Here is an 18,821-nt window from a genome sequence, read left to right on the forward strand (position 1 = left end):
CTGACCTTGTGATCCGCCTGCCTCGGCTTCCCAAAGTGCTGGGATTACAGGTGTGAGCCACTGTACCCAGCTACAAGAGAGCTTTTAACCTCAGTTAGACTTAGGTCTTTATCATATGTTACTCTTTTTTTTTTTTTTTTTTTTGAGACGGAGTCTTGCTCTGTCACCTAGGCTGGAGTGCAGTGGCGCGATCTCGGCTCACTGAAAGCTCCGCCTCCCAGTTTCACACCATTCTCCTGCCTCAGCCTCCCAAGTAGCTGGGACTACAGGTGCCTGCCACCATGCCAGGCTAATTTTTTTTTTGTATTTGTAGAGAGATGGGGTTTCACCGTGTTAGCCAGGATGGTCTCAATCTCCTGACCTCGTGATCCACCTGCCTCGGCCTCTCAAAGTGCTGGGATTAAAGGCATGAGCCACCATGCCTGGCCTATCATGTTACTCTTGTATACACACAGATAAGGCAACATGAACAGGTGAGGAGTTCCCCTAACTTCTTCACATTCAGAGCAGTGCCCTTGCAGGTCATGTTCCGGCATCATCCTCAGTGTATGACGTTTCCATGCAGCATTGTCCTGCCTGCCATGGAGAGCAGGGGTGGTGCCACCTGAGGGCTCCACCGGCATCCCTGGATTTTCACAGAACCTACGGACAGCATCCTGTGGATTTGATGCTGGAGCCATATCGATTTTGCTGCAAGGTGTCGATGGGACGTTTTCAGACAACACCCAGGATTCACATTCCTGCCTCTGATGGTTTGTTACCTGAAATGATGAGGGCTGTGGTTGTGAAGCCACCAGGAATGACAGAGGCTCTTGCTTGCACTGGCAGTGACAGTCACACCTGGGCTGCCTCCTGGCCAACAGTGATTGTAAACGTGAAAAAGAGGAGCCTGTTGGACTCAATGGGATGCAGCATGTGTCTCGGGGACGCTGGGGGCTGGAGCACGTGGTCTGCAGAGTCACCTTGTGCCTTGTTAGAAGGGCCAGGGTTGCGCACCAAAGGGCTGGTCCAGGGCCTGAGACTCCATGTTGCTGTCGTCTCCTGAGGACTGAGAAAGGACAGGAGGGGTCATTGTGGCCGTTCCTCTGTCTTCAAGCAATGGTGCTCACATCTGCCCAGGTTCAGAGGCAGTAAGTGATCAGGGAAGGCGCATGAGCAGGTGAGGTTTTCTGAGGCCTGGGCTTGTCTTCTGACCATGATTGCTGTCCTCGGGCAAGCTTCTGTGTACCTTTGGGCCTGCCTGTATCCCTGAAAACAGGGATAGCATACCCTTCTCCTCAGAGGTCCTTGGAGAAACGTCTGACACTGGGACTAGGGCGGGGAATATGCAAGATGACCCCGGAGCATCTCCTAGAGCCAGAAAGTAACGAAGTGTTAAAACATAAACCCCAAATCCCCAAACCATGGGGGTGTGTTTACGGGACACAGGAGCCAACTCAAAGAGCTCTCAACCACCAAAGCTAGGACAATTTGAGCCACAAAACAAATCACAGAGAATTATAGCCCAAGGTGTAAAATAGATAAAAGTCCATACTGATAACATAAATGATGGAATAAATAAACAAAGAAGGGACAAATCACCCATGCAGAGTAATTCCAGTTTATTCACGTCCGTCTTCAAGGAGGTGGATTTTAACTCCTCACCCCCTAGATGTGGCCCGCACATAGTGACTTTCTTTAAAAGAATTCAGTCCGGAAATCAGGGAGCAGAGGGTAACTCTCAGTGAAGAAACCTGACAAACACTCCGTCAGCTGGGTGATGAAGGCCAACAGCAACAGTGATGAGTCATGCTGATATCATGCATCCTTGGCATGGCCTGATGAGGATGCACCTTACCCCTGTGGGCTTCCTCCCCTGTAGCCCCCATCTAACCATGAGAAAACCATCAGACATACCCTAATTGAAGGACACAAAATACCTGCTCAGTGCTTCTTAAGACTTAAAGTCATCAAAAACCAGAAGGCGGGAGAACCTGTCACAGAGAAGAAACAGAGCAGAGGGGCTAAGGAGACAGGAAGATTAAATGGAATGTGACACCCTGGATGGGACCAGGACATTTGGGGGAAACTAGAAAAATCTGAATAAAATGTAGACTTTAGTTAATAACAGTATGTCAATATTGGTTCATTAACAGTGACAAACATACCATAGTAATGGAAGATGTTAACATTTGGAATAAATTGGGTGTGGGGAGTTTCTGTACTATCTTTGCAACTTGTAGCTGAATCTAAAGTTATTTTAAAATAAAGTTTATTTTTAGAATAATAGGAATTCCAGGCCGTTCACCATGAGGATTCAGTAAAGTGATGTGGGGAGGCGCTTGTGGGCTGTGCCAGCCATTAGTGGCGATGAGACCACACCGTTCCGCTTCTGTTTGAGCGCGGGTGGGCTTAATACCCCCAGGGTCTTTTTCAGCACTGGCCTCCACCTCTCCCTGTTTAAGACCTGCCTGAGCCTGGCTGCCAAGCGGTGGGTGGACCTTTTACAGCCTTCTTGAGTTGTAAACTCTCCTCATTCTCTCTCCTGGGCCAGACAAAGCCCACCCCAGCCACCCTGCCACAGAAACTGGTTCTGGACAGCAGCTGAATGTAGTGGCTAAGGAAGGGGGCCTGAGAGTCACAAAGATCTGAGTTCAACTCTTGGCATTCTCACTTCTAGCTGCGTGGCCTTGGGCAAGTTACTTACCCTCTCTGAACCTTGGATGTCTTGCCTATGAGACGGGAATAATTCCTCTCTCCATAAGGTGGTTGTGAGGTTGTATGCCAAGCCCTCGGCACAGTGCCTGGCACACAGTAGGTGCTTGGGAAGTAGAGGTGCCTCCCTCCCTCTGATCCCAGTACCCTCTACCATCTTCTCTTGTGCTGCTTTTTCTCCCCTTGGCCAGAGAGAGTCCTGACCTTTGCTTGTTTTTCTGGTACATACCCAGTGGTTATCTCAGGTCAATATGTGGTACTGAATCCTAATGCAGGGGTCCTGGCAGAGGTGACTTTGAACTTGGCGCAGAGGTGAGAAGCAGAGAAGCTGGACACACTCTCTGTTCTGCCCTGTGAGTGTGCCTCATAGCCATCCTGCCTCATGCCCAACCATGGGAAGCGATCTGTGATCTCCCCTGAGCTAGCTCCCTGGCCTCACCTCTGGCTTTGGGAGGCAGCCATGGAGGGCCAAGGCAGACAGGGCCAGGCCCTGGGTGCACAGCCAGGCTGGAGGCTGTCAGCAAGCCGCCTGTGCGTGTTCCAGAGCAGCTGGGGTCCTGGCTGTGGTGCTATGTGTCACATGGTCTCTGCAGTTCTACCAGACACGGCAGCCTTGTCCAGCCACCTCCTTGGCCCATGCAAAGCCTCAGGCAGCTTGAGCCAAATCAAAGATGCTGAGGTCCCTACTCAAGGGCTGGGGATGGCAGGGGTGTGTGCAGATGAGCATACCAGGGCCCCAGAGGACTGGAACAGGGGACTTGGAATGGAAGGGCTAACTCCACCTTTTTTTAATGGGGGAGAAAGGGAATAAAATAAAAGCAGTTTATTTTTATCATCCTTATTTAGTATAAGAAAAGACCCAACTGTTTCTCATTGCCGAGCTCCTTTTCTATCACAGCCTCAAAACTCTTCACTTCTCCTTGTGCTTTAGGCTTCCTTTTTGGGATCATTTTCCGTCTTCCCTGACATTCCTTTAGTGGGGTCTGTGTAACAGTGTTTGTTTATCTGATAATGTCTTCATTTCACCATGGTCCTTAAAAGATGGTTTTGTGAGTTCAGGATTCTAGATTGATGGTTTCTTTATCTTGGTGCTTAGATGGTGCAAATTCAGGTTTTCCATTTGGTAAGTGATCTCTATTTTCTTTGACAGAGGTGTACTTCGAGGGAAGTCCATAAGAGACTGAGATCACTGTCTGTCCCCAGGAAGGGAGCAGACATGCTCAGTGAAACTTCCAGCAGGAGACTGAAGGCCAGCAGAGGACGTGGGTAGGAAGGCTGAACAGGGCTCCTGCCCCAGGGAACTTTCCAATGATGAAAAGCTCCCCGCTACTGGGCACATGTGAGCGCTGGCTGGGAAGAAATTCCCTGTCAGATGGAGGGGGATGGCTTCACCTGTTTGGGCTGCTGTAACGAAATATCCTAAGTGAGTAGCATAGAAACAATAGAAATTTATTTCTCACAGTTCTGAAGGCTGGGAAGTCCAAGATCAGGACACCAGCAGATTTGGTGACTGGTGAGAGCCCACCCACTTTCTGGTTCATAGATGGTGCCTTCTCACTGTGTCCTCACATGGTAGAAGGAGTGAGGGGGTCTCTCAGGGGCTTCTTTTATAAGGACACTAATCCCATTCAGGAGGGCTCTGCCTTTATGACTTAATTACCCCCTAATGCCCTGTCTTCCAATACCATTCCCTTGGGAGTTGGATGTCAACATATGAATTTTGGGGCAACACCAACATTCAGACCAAAGCAGTTGACTTTAGTTATCTTGGTTGCCAGTGACCCTGGAGTTCTCTTGGTGGCTTCACGTGGCTCTTGCCTTCCTCTCCCCTGCTGCAAGCCTCTGCCCCTCTCCTTTTAAGGGCCCACAGCCTTCTTGGTCCAGGGATCATTCCAGCTCCTCCACTGAGACTTCCCTGAGCCCTCCTGCCCAGACACTGTTTCCCTTTTCTCTAGATCCTGGAGCCGGGTGGTGGGGGTGGGGGGCTTGTGCTGCAGACCTCAGAACACCAGACACCTGAAGCCCTTGGTTTCAAGTTGCTTCTTAGTGGTATCTCCAGATGGGCTGTCCCTTTCTGTTTACATAGCATTTGCATCTAGGCCAGTTACCAGGGAGTGGGAGGTGGCATCAGGGGCCCTCACCCCACCTTCTGCCAGTGTTGGACAGTTGAGCTGTGATTCTATCTCCTGCTCAGAGAGGCAGCAGCCCCCTGCCCAGTCCCGCTGTAAGGACCTCTCAATGTCCTGAGCTGGAGATGGCAGCTATTGGAGCAAGGGTCATTGGAGGCTTTGATGAGTGGGTTTGGCCTGTTGAGTGAGGTACAGAAATGAGTAATATGGAAGGATTCTGGCAGCAATTCACATGGTCTGCCCTACAGGAGAGACATGTGGAGGAAGGCAGCAGCCCTGGGCATTTCCAGATGCCCAGAGGCCCAGCAGATGCCCCCGCTGAATGTCCCAGTGACTCCTTTCTTCTCCTGCTCCCGGGATAACCGATGGGTTTACATATGTGTGCGTGGGGCACAGATGGGGCTGTGCAGAGCGTGCATTGCCTGTGATCCTGTCCTTAGTCTGCTTATAGTGCACTCAGGGAGGTCTGCGACACAGACCCACCCCAGCACAGAAGGAAGGCCGTGATCCAGTGTTGGAGGGGCTGGGAAGTAAGGATTACTTAAGGGTCACCCTACTGCAGATTCATGATCATCTCAGCAATCAGCAAAGACTCCTTAGTTTAGAATTCCACCAGGGAGCCTATGTGTGTGTGTGACTGATTGAGTGCCCCCCACTCCACCCTGAAGTCCCTCCTAGGATAAGTCTAGGGTGTGTGGATTGAGGAGGACATTGTCTCTATGCATGGGAGCACTTTACTCCCACTGGGGAGGGGAAGAGGTTGGGAAGGAAGCCCTGCTGCTCGCTGGACTATCATCATTTCTTGTGATGGGCATTGGCATTGTTCCTTGTGGTGGGGTGTTGGCGGGGAGCTGCTTTCCCATAGCGGCTGCTGGTCTTTGGTCTTGCTACTCAATTGGATCCAGATATGGGTGCCAGGAAGGCCTGTGGCAGAAGCCTGACGCTGGCTGCTGTGAATTCCGTCCATTCATGAACTGGGGCAGCTGCCAGTTCTGGGCACTGCGGAAAGTGGCTTGGGACTGGGGATGGGTGATGCATGCAGCTTCTGCTGCCCACAGTTTGCCCACAAAGCGTACGTCTCCTGATCCCCTCCTGGCTCACCCCCTGCCATGGGACTCTCACGCCTGTATGGTTGGAAGTGCTATTCCTCTTCTCCATTTGGTGGACAATGGTTGCTTTGTGGGTTGTAGGTTGATCACTTTGCTTGTGAATGGAAAGGAATTGATGGCTGAAGGGCATGGGGAGATGGAAGTAGTGAGAGCAAGACTATGCAAGGAGCTCTGGTCCAGCTCCTAGGAAGCCATATGGGCAGGAGGCAGAGGCTGGGTTCCACTTCTGCCGGCATCGCATCCCTGACTGCGCCGGCAGCATTGCATCCCTGACTGGGCTGGTGGCATCGCATCCCTGACGGCGGCAGTGGCATTTTTTTGTAGAGACAGGGTCTCGCTATGTTGTCCAGGCTGGTTTCAAAGTCTTGGCCTCAAGTGATCCTCCTACCTTGGCCTCCTAAAGCACTAGGATTACAGTCATGAGCCACTGCGCCTATGCCCAGTCGAGATTAAGCTTTTAAATGTATTGAATAATGTTCTATGAAACAAGCAACATAGAAACAGTATATTCAGTATGATTCCAATTTTGTAAAATAAGATGCATGCATGTACACACGTGGCAGGATACAGATTAACTGTGGTTATTATATATCTGTCTAATAGTAGTGTTGGTGATTTCATTTTCTTCTTTTTTTGTAGTTTTCAACTTTTATTTCTAGTTAAGGTGTTTTGTATTCATAAACAAGGTTATTTAAAACAAAAAAGCTGGAGTATCCAATGGGACCACTCGGTGAGCTCCCTGTCCTTGGGGGTGGACAAGCAGAGGCCGAGAGTCCACCTCACGGACACTGTTCAGGAGCTTCCTGGCGGAGGAGTGCGAAGGGCTGGAGTCTTTGATGAGCTGTGCAGGACACTGCCCCACAGTCCCGGGCCTGTGAGAGAAAGGAATTGTCTAGAGCAGTGCTCCTCAAACTTGCCTGTGCCTGCCAGTCAGCTGGGGATCTTGTTCAATTGCAGATCCTTATTCAGGAGGCCTGGGGTGGGGCTCAAGGCTCTGCATTTCTCACAAGCTCCCAGGTGCTGCTGCTGCTCCAAGGCCCTGGAGTATGTCTCCTGGAGGAGTGTCCACTGCTGCCTCCCCAGGGCCAGGGCACTGTAGGGCAGACATTATGCCAGTGGGAACTGGAAAGGTACACAGGGATATTAGGGCGAGTGGCCTGGGGTTCCCTGAGCCAGGTGACGTGTCTGGAAGAGGCTCTCCAGACGTGGAAAGATGAGTCTTGGTCAGAGTTGCTGAGTTTGAGACCAGGCCCTCTACACTGTGGCTTTGTGGAAAGAGCTCAGGGTTGGGATTACATGGTCTGGGATGTGAATCCCAGTTCTGCAGCTTGTTAGCAGCATGTCCTTGGGCAGGTCATTTTGCCCCCTCAGCCTGAGTTTCTTTATCTGTAAAGTAGGGATAGGTATCTTGCCTGATAAGGTCATGGTGGGGATACCGTATGTTAGGCACCTGCCCAAGTACCTGGCATGCAGTAGGCCTGTGATGAATGTTTCCTTCCCTTAAACTGTATTTTCTTCTTGCAGGTAGATGAGATTTACCACGATGAGTCGCTGGGGGTTCATATAAATATTGCCCTTGTCCGCTTGATCATGGTTGGCTACCGACAGGTAAACTACCTTGTCAGCAGAAGGGTTGTGGAGCCAGAGTGTTGGACCAGCGATAGTGTGGGCTGGAGGGACAAGCATCCAGGAAACTTTGTCTCCAGAATCAGAACCTGAGGCTATTAGAATTGTGGCTTCAGGGGTGGAGCTTTTGGAGGTGGTAAGCAGTAATTGATGGCTTCCTACAATCTGAGAAACTGATAATTCCACACCTTTATCACCGGGAGATCCCTCTTCTTGGGGAAATTGGGGCTTACAGTGGGGTGGCCATCGAGACAAGTCATGTTCTAGTTGAGCCCTGGTGCCCTGTGCTCTGCAATCTTAGACCACCAGTCACTTATTATTAAATGGGTGTAGCAACCAAACTTTCCTGTAAGAGCTATTGTGAAGATTAAATAAAACAATGAACTCAAAGTATAGAGGAAATTCTCAGAACAGCAGCCGCCTTGCAGGTTAGTTGAGGGGATTGGAAATTGTGTGTGTGAAGTTCCCAGCAGAAATGCATCTCAGCATGGTTCTTGAACCATGGCACGTGAACGTCCCTGAAAGCAGGCAGGGCTGTGTGCCAGCAGCAGCTGAGTGGGGACAGCTGGTGATCTTGGGGTGGGTCCTGCAGTCCTCTGGGCCTTAGCATTCCCATCTGTAAGTGGGAGCAGAGAGGCCTACTGTGTCCAGGGCCCTGACCCTCCATGTGGCTGTTGGTGCTCTCCCGGCCCCTGCAGTCCCTGAGCCTGATCGAGCGCGGGAACCCCTCACGCAGCCTGGAGCAGGTGTGTCGCTGGGCACACTCCCAGCAGCGCCAGGACCCCGGCCACGCTGAGCACCATGACCACGTTGTCTTCCTCACCCGGCAGGACTTTGGGCCCTCAGGTATGCAAGGTACTGTATTTGCCATGGCCAGGTGTGTGCAGGTTGCAGGGCAGACAGAGGCTGGGCCTGGAGGCAGATGGGCTCTCCCTGGGGCCCACCACACGGAGATTTGAAGGGACAGGACCTGGACAGCCAGGGGTGAGCTTTGCAATGGTTTATTGGGGACCATGGGAAGTACAGAGGTCCCTACTCTGGTCCCCGATATTTTGGTGGAGGCTGCAGGCAGCTGTGAGTGGTCAGGCCCTGGGTCCTGTGCTTAATGTCCCAGAGCCTGGCTGCTGGAAGACCCTCCATAGGCTTCAAGATGCTTCTCCCCACACTGTGTCCTTCTGTCCTCATTGCAGACTGTGGGACACCTAGGATGGGCCTTGTGTAGGCTGCAGAATGGGAAGTCTGTGCTCTGCCTCCAGCTCCATGCCTTGCTAGCCCAGTGGTCCAAGATCTCTTCATCTCCCTGGGTCCTCCCAATTGTGGAATGGGGAACATAATAATATTTGTCTCCCCCCATTCCAGGGCTGCTAAAGGCCCTGGGGGTGCATGACATGTGTGTGACAGAGTATTGACAACTGTAAGTACTCTGCAAACATGCAGCTTTGATACCCATATGAGGAAACTGAGCCATGGGGTGGTGAAGTGACTTGCCCACGTGGTTTAGCAGACACGAGGCAGATCTGAGACTCAGACTGGATCTCCAGTTTCCATGTTGAAGGCTTTCTATTTTTTTCTGCTTTAATGCTAGAAATTAGTTGGTCAGCCCTGCCTACCCAAAAGATTTCTTGTCTGAATGACTGAAGCCCCAAATGTGGTTTTTACACACCACACACACACACACACACACACACTTACAGACATCCACACACATGTACAGGCCCATGTACACACAGACACATGCACACATGCAAATAGACATAAGCCGGTGTGTACATGTACAGATATACAAACACACGTACACACAGACACACAGAGACACTGCATACATGTAGAGACACAAAGACACATGTACACATATGCACAGGCACTCACATGGACACAGACATGCACACACATGTATATACACACAGAGCATGTACTTATATCGCATGTAGAGCAAATCTCAGCTTTCCAGGACAACAGAGGCCGCAGAAACCTCCTTCCCACTCAGCCTCTTGTTATACTCCCCAAACCATGTCAAATAAAATAACATTTCAGCCCCTCTAACATGGAGAGGGGACTGCAGGCCTAGGCAGGGACATGCCCTTTGTCATCATCCCCACCTTGCAGGCCCCTAGGACACAGGCTTCATACATGGTAGTGCTTAGCCAGTGCTGGCCCCGCTGCACTGCCATGATTCCTGTGTGGCCTGCCTGCACCTTGGCCGGTGTCCTCCCCACCTCCGAAGAGTTGTCTCAGCTGTCCCTCACTGCCCTCCATCAGCCGTTCCTGGTCCCCCTCAACTCCTTCCAAACCATTCCCTTTCCCCTTCCTCCAGCTGCCTGCTGCAGCCTGTCTTGCTCCTTGAATTCTAGCCCTTCTGGCCCACGCCTCGTCCCTGCTAAACCACAGCTCTTTAGCTGTGGCAATGGGTGGGTAGAGGGTGTTGCAGGGTCAGGGGTAGGCTCGGATCTGAGTCCCCTGTTTTCCCCGTGGTACCTCACATAACGCTACCCCCTACTCCTGCATAGAAAGCGTTTAGAGCTTGTTTGCTGATTGACTGTGGGACTGGAGGGAGGCATTGTGGAAGTAATTGTTTGCAGGCCTGGGTGTTCTCTAGTTTAGAGGGGCGCTGATAAACCCTGGGAAGCCGCAGGCTGAGAGGGAAGCCATCAAGCCCTAGGATGTGAGGGTGGCTTGGCCCAGGTTTGTTCGGCTGCAGGTGGGACTTTGTGAGCATCCTTCTTCCTCCAGGAACGTCCCCGCTCCAAGCACTGACCAGAGGGCTGGGCTGGGCACAGACCTCAGTGTGTCCTGCCTCACCTGCCCTCCACCTCGCTCTCCACCTTTTCTTTCTCTCTTCGGCAGGGTATGCACCCGTCACTGGCATGTGTCACCCCCTGAGGAGCTGTGCCCTCAACCATGAGGATGGCTTCTCCTCGGCCTTCGTGATAGCTCATGAGACCGGCCACGTGTAAGTGGAAGCAGCAGGGTGGGCGGGACTGGCAGCTGTGCCATGAGCTCCAGGGAGTTCTGTGACTGTGGGAGACTTTGCCCAGCTTGGCCTGGTCCTGTGTCCTGGGAGGTGTCAGAGGAGCTGGCCTGCCACTGAGGCATGGCCTCCTGCAGTTGCCAGTAGAGGGAGGCCCTACCCTGAGTTGGGAGGAGCCAAGGGGCGTGGGTAGCAATTTGGGCCTGCCTTGGGCCCAGCCTCCAAATCCCAGGGCCATAGGGGACCAGATGTGGCCCTGCCTTTGGGTGGGTCAGTGGCAGTGTCCCTATCACATGCAGAGGGCTGCTGTTTCTGGGTGGTCTTGATCTCTGGCTTCCTTCCATCATGTCCACATTTGAGGCCTTTCTAAGACTCCATCCAGCCCACCCTGATACTCAGCACTCACTGGAGTGCTGGCCTGAGCCCATTGTAAACAGGTGCACTTAGAGCTTAGGCGGTGGGCCAGGCAGAGGCTGGCTTGCCTGATCTTAGGGCTTTGGGTTTTGTTGAGAGTGTGTTCATTCATTCAATATTTCTTGAGCACCTACCATGCACCAGGCCCCATTCTAGGAATGAGGCTGCAGTGGAGGCCAGGACAGAGAAGCCCTCAAGAGGCTACATGCTGGGTGGACACAAATGAGCTACTGTTCAGTAGGTCATGCCATATCACAATGGCAGAACCAGGGGACACCATCAGCCCCGTCAGATTTTATCCCAGCTTTGCTCCTCCAGGCAGGTGAGACCTCCTCTTCACACTTGCAACATGGGGCTGACACCAGGGGAACCTCTGAGCCCCTCCTTGTGGAGATACAAGGTCAAGCTTATAGGCCTGCATATCTACCTAGCAGTCAAAGCCAGATGCAGCCATCTGGGAATGTTTAAGAACTTAGAATTCTTGGGATTTGGCATTAATGACTAATTGTGAAGAGCAAACTTTTAAATGTAAACTGTTATTATAGTAGGTGCCTACCATGTGCAAAGTTCTGTGCCCAGCCTTGCAGCGTCTTGGAGAGACTCAAGATGCAGGCACCTACAGGGGCTCAAGAAATGAGGTTGAGTTGAGTTGAATGAAACCTGGTCTTTGCACTCAAAGGCTCTCGGTGGGAAGCCAGCAAATGACTGTGAGTTTTTAATGGTGGGATAGATGGCTCCTGCTGTGGACGTGAGCCCACAGGTGAGACAGCTAGGACCAGTGGCCAGGTGGGGCTTGATCTGGCCTTGGAAGCTGTAAGAACATAGGTGGAACTCATGGAAGGGGTGGGTGTCTGGGAGTGGTGAACAGCAGGAGCGAAGGCTTGGAGGGCAGGATGAGCCCAATCCCAGTGGGAGCAGCCTTGGAGAGAGGGTTGGTCCTCCCCACTGCATGGTTGGGAAACTGAGGCCAGGAAGAGCAATCTGAGCTCAGGACAGGGTCTCCTGCTGCTGATCTGCCTGCCTGCCTGCCTGGGGCAGAGCCCCTGGGATGTATCAGGACTCCTCTGTCTTCCCCATTCCAGGCTCGGCATGGAGCATGATGGTCAGGGGAATGGCTGTGCAGATGAGACCAGCTTGGGCAGCGTCATGGCGCCCCTGGTGCAGGCTGCCTTCCACCGCTTCCATTGGTCCCGCTGCAGCAAGCTGGAGCTCAGCCGCTACCTCCCGTAGGTTATTCCTGCCCTCAGAGCTGGGATAGGGGAGCATGCGATCTGCCACTCTGAGCAGACATCACACAGCTGGCTGGTTTCCCTAAGTCTCCCCCGGCATGACTCTTCCGTGACTCTCGCCTCTCTGCCAAACCTGGCCTAAAACATACCCCATTAGCATCGCAGGTGGGTTAGCCTAGTGTTTCGGAATGTGTTCAGGTGACCACTTACATAGAATTCTTATTAAAAATGCAGACCCCCTGGCTCATGGAAGATGGTAAGTTAGATTCTGCTGGGGTTGGGTCTAGGAATCAGGATTTATCAAGCATTGCAGGTGATACTTATGCATGCTAAAGGTTATGAGCCACTGGGCTGAGGCTGGGGCTCTAAACCCAGTGGCTCCTAACGACCCCTTTGAACCCACCTGGTTCCAGCCCGGGATCGACTGCCCGGGATCGACTTCTCAATGGATGAACAGTGCTACTGTGGCTTTCCCCTAGGCCCCAAGGAAATGGGCATGCTGAGGAGGGAGCTCCTCCTCTCCCCACTCCCATCCTTAGCCCCAGCAGCACACTCCCAATTCTGGTCTGGCTGGTCAGCTCCTGGGTCTTTAAGGATGTTCAGGTACAGAACAAGTGTTAGACTCAGGACCTCGAGGCCTGAGAATGGGAGACCAAGTGGATTTAGATGGGGGCAGGTGGAGGCAGAAATGTGGTCACTAGCCCCATGCAGGATCTGGCCAGGGCAGCTCACCCAGGGTCCATCCTGCACGGTAGGCTGGTTTTTCTCCTTTCAGTACAGAGTGAGTCCTCAAATTGTCCATGAATCAACTATTAGTCTTGGCCATAACATGTCCCTCTAAGGTGGGCAAAATGACCTCCTAATCCAGCTGCGAGCTGAGTATCTAATCCCAGTCTGGGTACCCTTGCCTTTGGCTGCAAATGGAGCCCTTCCAGACATCGTCACTGGTGGGAGTGAGGTCCTGAGTGAGGGGGCTGCTCAGGGCAGCCCATCCTCCCTGGAAGAGACAGCGCTGGGCACAGGATAGCGGGTGCAGATTCCTGCAGGCCTTGCTCATGAAAACCCCAGCCCCTGGGAAGGGAAAGCCTGGGACTTCCCGCTGTCAGCCTGGCTCACCTTCCTTGTTTCCACTGGCAGCTCCTATGACTGCCTCCTCGATGACCCCTTTGATCCTGCCTGGCCCCAGCCCCCAGAGCTGCCTGGGATCGACTACTCAATGGATGAGCAGTGCCGCTTTGACTTTGGCAGTGGATACCAGACCTGCTTGGCAGTAAGTAGCCGTCTGGCCTCTGCCAGGCAGTGGGGGCCAGGGCAGTGTCCTTCTGTGGCCCAGGCTGATCATTCATAAAGCACCTTCTGCCCAGCTGGCCAGTGGGCCTGGTGATGGGCCCACAGACACAGTGCCAGGCACCATGCAGGGATGCAGAGTGAACACCTGTGGGGGCAGGTGGGCGCAGTGGCTTGGGAATGCATTAGCCCTGGGAAAGATGAAAACAGCAGAGCAGAGAGGGTGGGCACCTGATGGGATCCTGGCTGGGCTCATTCCCTTCAAGGAAGCCCAGATTTCAGACAAGGTGTTGGGCTTCTGGCCTGGTGGAGCAGCAGGTCCCACACCCTCAGGCGATGTGCCAGGTCTTTCAGTCTAACTCCCCACCTGCTGCACCTGCACACCACCTCTCTCCAGAGCGTCAGTTCCACATCTCTGCTGCCTGTGCCTGAGGACATAGATACAAGGGAGCATAACTTTGTCCCTACCCTGCAGGATGGGGCAGGGGGAGAGCACTGAGCCTGAGATCAGCTAGAGTGCCCCAGGAGAGAACCCAACAGCTGCCACCCAGGGCCCAGGCTGAGCTGTCAGAGAATGGGCCATCTCAGGGGTAGGGGGCTTTCTGAAGGAGGCAGGCCTTGGGGACCCGAGTGTTTCATACTACCCATCTGGGGAATGCAGCCCTCTTTTCACCTCCTCGGAATGGGGAGCGCCCCCAACCATGTGTGGACAGCTTCCCCACTGTCTGGGACACGTGATGTGACAAAGCGCCTGAGTTGTGGGCAGAGGACCAGGATGTGGGATTTCAGGGCCCAAATGCTGTACTTATAGGATGCTTGTGTGGCTGGCAGGGGATGATAAGAGGGAATATTAAGGAAACTATGGCTTTTCTGGACAATCTGAAACATAAAGTCATCAACCTCTGGCACAGCTGGGTGTCCAAGTTACAGGGAGGTGGAGTCCCAGCCTCGTCGGAGTACTGGGGGGTCTGGGTTGAAAAGCAGCAGTTCCCTCAATTCTCCTCATGTGCACAGGGCTCAGGGCAGGGGCACTGTGAACCTAGACCTCCCCAGAGCCTGACACGCTCGTCCCAGCTCAGTGACAAATGGCCTCTGTAAAGCGGGGGAGGGAGGCCTTGGAGAGAGAACGGCGAGAGCATGGGCCATGGCTGGGCTCTTTCTCAGTGCCCTGGGGGAAGGAGGAGTCCCTAGAGGCTGCTGGCACTTGGGGTAGAGTTGAACCTGAAGCAGGTGAGGGGCTCTGGCTGCCTCCCCTGCAGTGCCATGGGTGCCTGCACCCATCACACCCTCTTTTCTCTCCATCACTGCCCTTTGCTCCTTGGACAACGAGCCAGTCCAGCCTGGTGACCCCATTCCCTTGCCATGCAGTTCAGGACCTTTGAGCCCTGCAAGCAGCTGTGGTGCAGCCACCCTGACAACCCGTACTTCTGCAAGACCAAGAAGGGGCCCCCGCTGGATGGGACGGAGTGTGCACCCGGCAAGGTACCTGTGGGGTGTGCAGCAGGAGTGGCCTTCCTGGGGTGCAGGGCATCCATCACTGGCATGGGGCAGATCCCAGGGGGAACCCTGACCCCTCCCTCCAAGTGCTTATATGAGTTGGGGGTGATGCTAAAGGACAGTAGTGAGCCCAGTGTGTGGGTACATACACGTGGCGTCTTCCCATAAACTCATACCCTTTCTTCTCTCCCAGCCCACTGTCCTTTGCCTCTGTAATTGGCTGAGGATAGCATGATCTCCTAGCCCATCTGACAGGAGGGCTTACTTCCATTTTACAAATGAGAAGAATGAGGTCCAGGCAGGTTAATTAAGGAACTTGTTGGGGTTCCACAGGGAGTGATTAGAAGAGAAGGGATGCAGGGAAGCCTCTGTGTGTCCTGCCTACTCACCCACCCCCATGCTGTCGCTGAGCACGAGACACACGTGTTCTCCCCACACCAACCTTCATGAGTGTCCTGTGTTTGCTCCCTCATGCATGTGTGGGTGCCAGGACTTCATTTGCCCGGGGGACCCCGTGGCTGGGTCTGAAACCCAGCTCTGCTCTGCTGCCGGCCCTGCCGTTGATCACTGTGGTGACCTTGGGCCATTCATTGAAGTTTTCTGACTCGCCAACACCTGACAACCTCAGAGTTGTTCTGAGGTTACTGACTCATGTCAAGGCAAGTGAGGGAGGGGGGAAGAAGCCAAGTACAGGAGAGGTGGTTCCCCATCATCAGCAGGAGCCCAGCCCTGGGGCCACCCCACCATCCTGCCCCCTGCCTCCTGCCCTAGCCAGGCTCCCCCTATTCACACCTGTCCTGCTGAGCGGCTCTGGGGCTTGTCTTATCACAGGTGGATGGAGCTTCCCCTGGCCTGGCGGGTCCTTGAGGGGTTATAGCTGTTCCAGGTCTTTCCACTTCTCAAGTTTTCCCAGGTGTTTTCAAAGTTCCAGACCCTCCCCAGCTACAGTTTCACAGGACAGTTCATCAGTGGTTCTTAGTCTGGGCTGCATATTGGAATCATCCTGGGAGCTATAAAACCCCTCCCATAGAACAAAGAGTAACTGCAGATGGGCACAGAGGATATTTTTGGAGTGATAAGAATATTCTCAAATTGGATTTTGGTGACGACCGGGCAACTTTGTGAATTTATGAAAGGTCATTGCATTGCACACTTGAAATGAGTGAATTCTATAGTATGTAAATTACACCTCATTATAGTGCCTCCAAAAGTTCCTACCCCTAGTGATTCTGACTCAGTTGGTCTGGGGTGAAGATCAGGCATCTGAAGTTGTAAAATCTCCCCCAGGTGATTCCAAGGTTGAGAACCACTGAGTTCATCTCTCGGGAGATGAACTTTGCCCAGAGAGCTTTGTGCGCATTTTTTTCGTGCTACCCTACGGGAAAAGGGAAGGGAGTTGCCTCTAGTTGGGCCCTCCTCTATTTCCTGGCCCTGTGCTAAGGCCTGTAGAGATATTAGAACAGTCCCACTTAACAGGTGGGTAAACTGAGGCTCAGCAAGCTAAAGTAGCCACACATAGCTAGTATTGCTGAGCTGGGATACAAACCCAGGAATCCTTCACGCATACCCTCCTTCCACTGCATGCACAGACCTCCCCACATGGCTGGCCTGCCTCCCAGAAGCACATCTTGTGATCCCTGGAAGGTAATTTTGAGATACAGAGCCAAGATCAACTCTAGCTAGTGTGGGAAGATCGTGTTATCTCTCTCCTATCAGCCTTTTATTACTCCCGGGAGTGCAAATAATTGCACATTTATTATTGTTCATCATAAGATCTGCCATTTCTGGAGGGCTTTGTATACCCGGTATGACCTCATCAGATGCTATGAGCAGGTACAGTTACCCACGTTGTCCTGTTGAGGAACAGGCTCAGAAAGGCAAGCCCTTTGTCTAAGGCTGCTCAGCTCATGCTAGGGTGGGATTCTGCCTAAACCCAGGCTCATGCTCTTGCTATCCCTTTTTCTGGCTCCCTGGGTGGGCTCAGCAGCAGCAGCAGCCCAGGGTGATCTCATGCGCTCTGCTCTGCCCCAGTGGTGCTTCAAAGGTCACTGCATCTGGAAGTCACCGGAGCAGACATACGGCCAGGATGGAGGCTGGAGCTCCTGGACCAAGTTTGGGTCATGTTCGCGGTCATGTGGGGGCGGGGTGCGATCCCGCAGCCGGAGCTGCAACAACCCTCCGTGAGTGTGCTTGGCAAGGGTGGGGAGGGCAGGGGCTTGAAGGGGAAGGCACTGGGGAGACAGTGCAGGAGAGAAGGGCCCCTGTGGGTGGTTGTGTATGCTAGTGCGTGAGGACACAAAATTGCTGGTAGAGGCAGATCACTCCTACCTGCATCCACTAAGGACTCTCAGGTCTGCCTTCTGTGCGTTTGTCTGAACCAGTGGTTCTCAAGCTCATGTGCAGAAGATTCCCCAGAGTCTGGGTGGCCCTACTTCTTCATGTATGTAACAAGTCCTCTGATGACCCCGATCCTCTGGCTAAACTTTGAGAAACACTGATCTAAGCTCTTTGTTGGAAGAATCAATTCTCTAACTTTGTTTTCTACCACATGGAGAAAATCATCCTTTAATTTTTCTTAACTTACCTCTTTCTAACATCAAAGGTCCTTCCTCTCCTCCCCACTCCTGAGTTTTAGCATTCTGGGGGAGATGTCCATTCTCCCTTCTCATCCCCTCTATGGGGATCTTCTCCCCTACACCATGGTTCTGGGACATCTGAGCCCTAGTTCTCCATCTCCATCTCCAAGCTGAAGCAGCCTTTTTAGAACAGCACCACGAGAGATGGGGACTGGCCAAGGCTGGCTGCATGGGTCGGTTGGCTCTTGGAATGCAGGGATTCCAAACCCCCACAACGACGAGGCTTGGCCTGACCCCTCACAGCACTGAGAGGTATGATGAAGACTGTGGAATCGCAGCATTGTAGGGTCACAGTGGCTCTGGTGTCCTCAGGAGTGGTCATTCATACTCTGTTATTTATCTCTAGGGATGGGAAACTCACTGCCTATTGAAGCAGCCGTTTCTTTGTTTTAGATAATATAGCCATATAGTTAATATAGACGGCCGTATTGACCTTCTACACACATGAACCAAAATGGACTGCCTTGTAACTTTCCTCTTTCGGAAATACAAAGACTGTGGTTATAGTAAATCACCTTGCAGGCATGACCGACAATTATCCCTCAGTATAATTGGTATCAAAGCTACCATTTATTGAGCTCCTCTGTAATAACTATTTTTATTTTATGAGGCTTAAATGAAATAATATGTGTGCTCTCAGCATCATGCTCACACAATTAAATGCTTAATAGAAGACAGCTGCTGTTATAATAATCATTATTATAGTATGTCAAGCATTTTGTGCTAGGTGGGATGCTAAGCACTTAGGTACAAAAATCTGTGCAGTTCTCCCACATGTCTATGAGTAGGGTACTGTTAACCCCAGCACTTGGACACTTTGTATCAAGTCTTACCCAATCCTCTTGACTTAATGGAGAAGAGAGCATAGATGATTATAAAATACCTTTTCTTACTATTCTTCACAGACACACCAGGAGGTATGTAAAATAAGAGGGATTATTATTTTCCCCCTTTCCACAGCAAGGCTAAGTGGCCTGGCCAAGGTTGTACAGTCAGGACTTGGAAGCCAGCACGTCTGATTCCAAATCCAAGTTTCTTTTACCACTCCTTAGTTTATGATGATGTTAAGTGGAAGTGGATGCAAATGGGAGTGGCCGAGTTGTTTATGGGGGCCTGCTCTATGCCAGGGCCTGCAAAACAGTTGAAGGCACCCACAAAGGCGAATAAGATGGATTTCTCTTCCAGCCCAGCTGGAGAGGGTTAGTCAGTCCCTGTGTCAGTCTGTACGTCTG

General features: G+C 52.3%; 1 protein-coding gene across 2 annotated transcripts in view; it reads left to right on the forward strand.

The window, feature by feature from the left end:
* Window positions 1-18,821, forward strand: part of LOC105466067 (ADAM metallopeptidase with thrombospondin type 1 motif 14) — an 87,814-nt gene that overhangs the window by 46,501 nt on the left and 22,492 nt on the right. The window contains exons 5-11 of one of the 2 annotated variants that reach the window (XM_011714945.3): window positions 7,457-7,540; window positions 8,257-8,413; window positions 10,403-10,508; window positions 12,023-12,166; window positions 13,307-13,439; window positions 14,825-14,938; window positions 16,985-17,133. In XM_011714945.3, coding sequence (XP_011713247.2) covers window positions 7,457-7,540; window positions 8,257-8,413; window positions 10,403-10,508; window positions 12,023-12,166; window positions 13,307-13,439; window positions 14,825-14,938; window positions 16,985-17,133 — 887 coding nt within the window. The remainder of the gene's footprint in view (window positions 1-7,456; window positions 7,541-8,256; window positions 8,414-10,402; window positions 10,509-12,022; window positions 12,167-13,306; window positions 13,440-14,824; window positions 14,939-16,984; window positions 17,134-18,821) is intronic. The other variant, XM_011714946.3, reaches the window with a different exon arrangement.

Source organism: Macaca nemestrina, chromosome 9, assembly GCF_043159975.1.
Source record: "Macaca nemestrina isolate mMacNem1 chromosome 9, mMacNem.hap1, whole genome shotgun sequence".
NCBI lineage: Eukaryota > Metazoa > Chordata > Mammalia > Primates > Cercopithecidae > Macaca > Macaca nemestrina.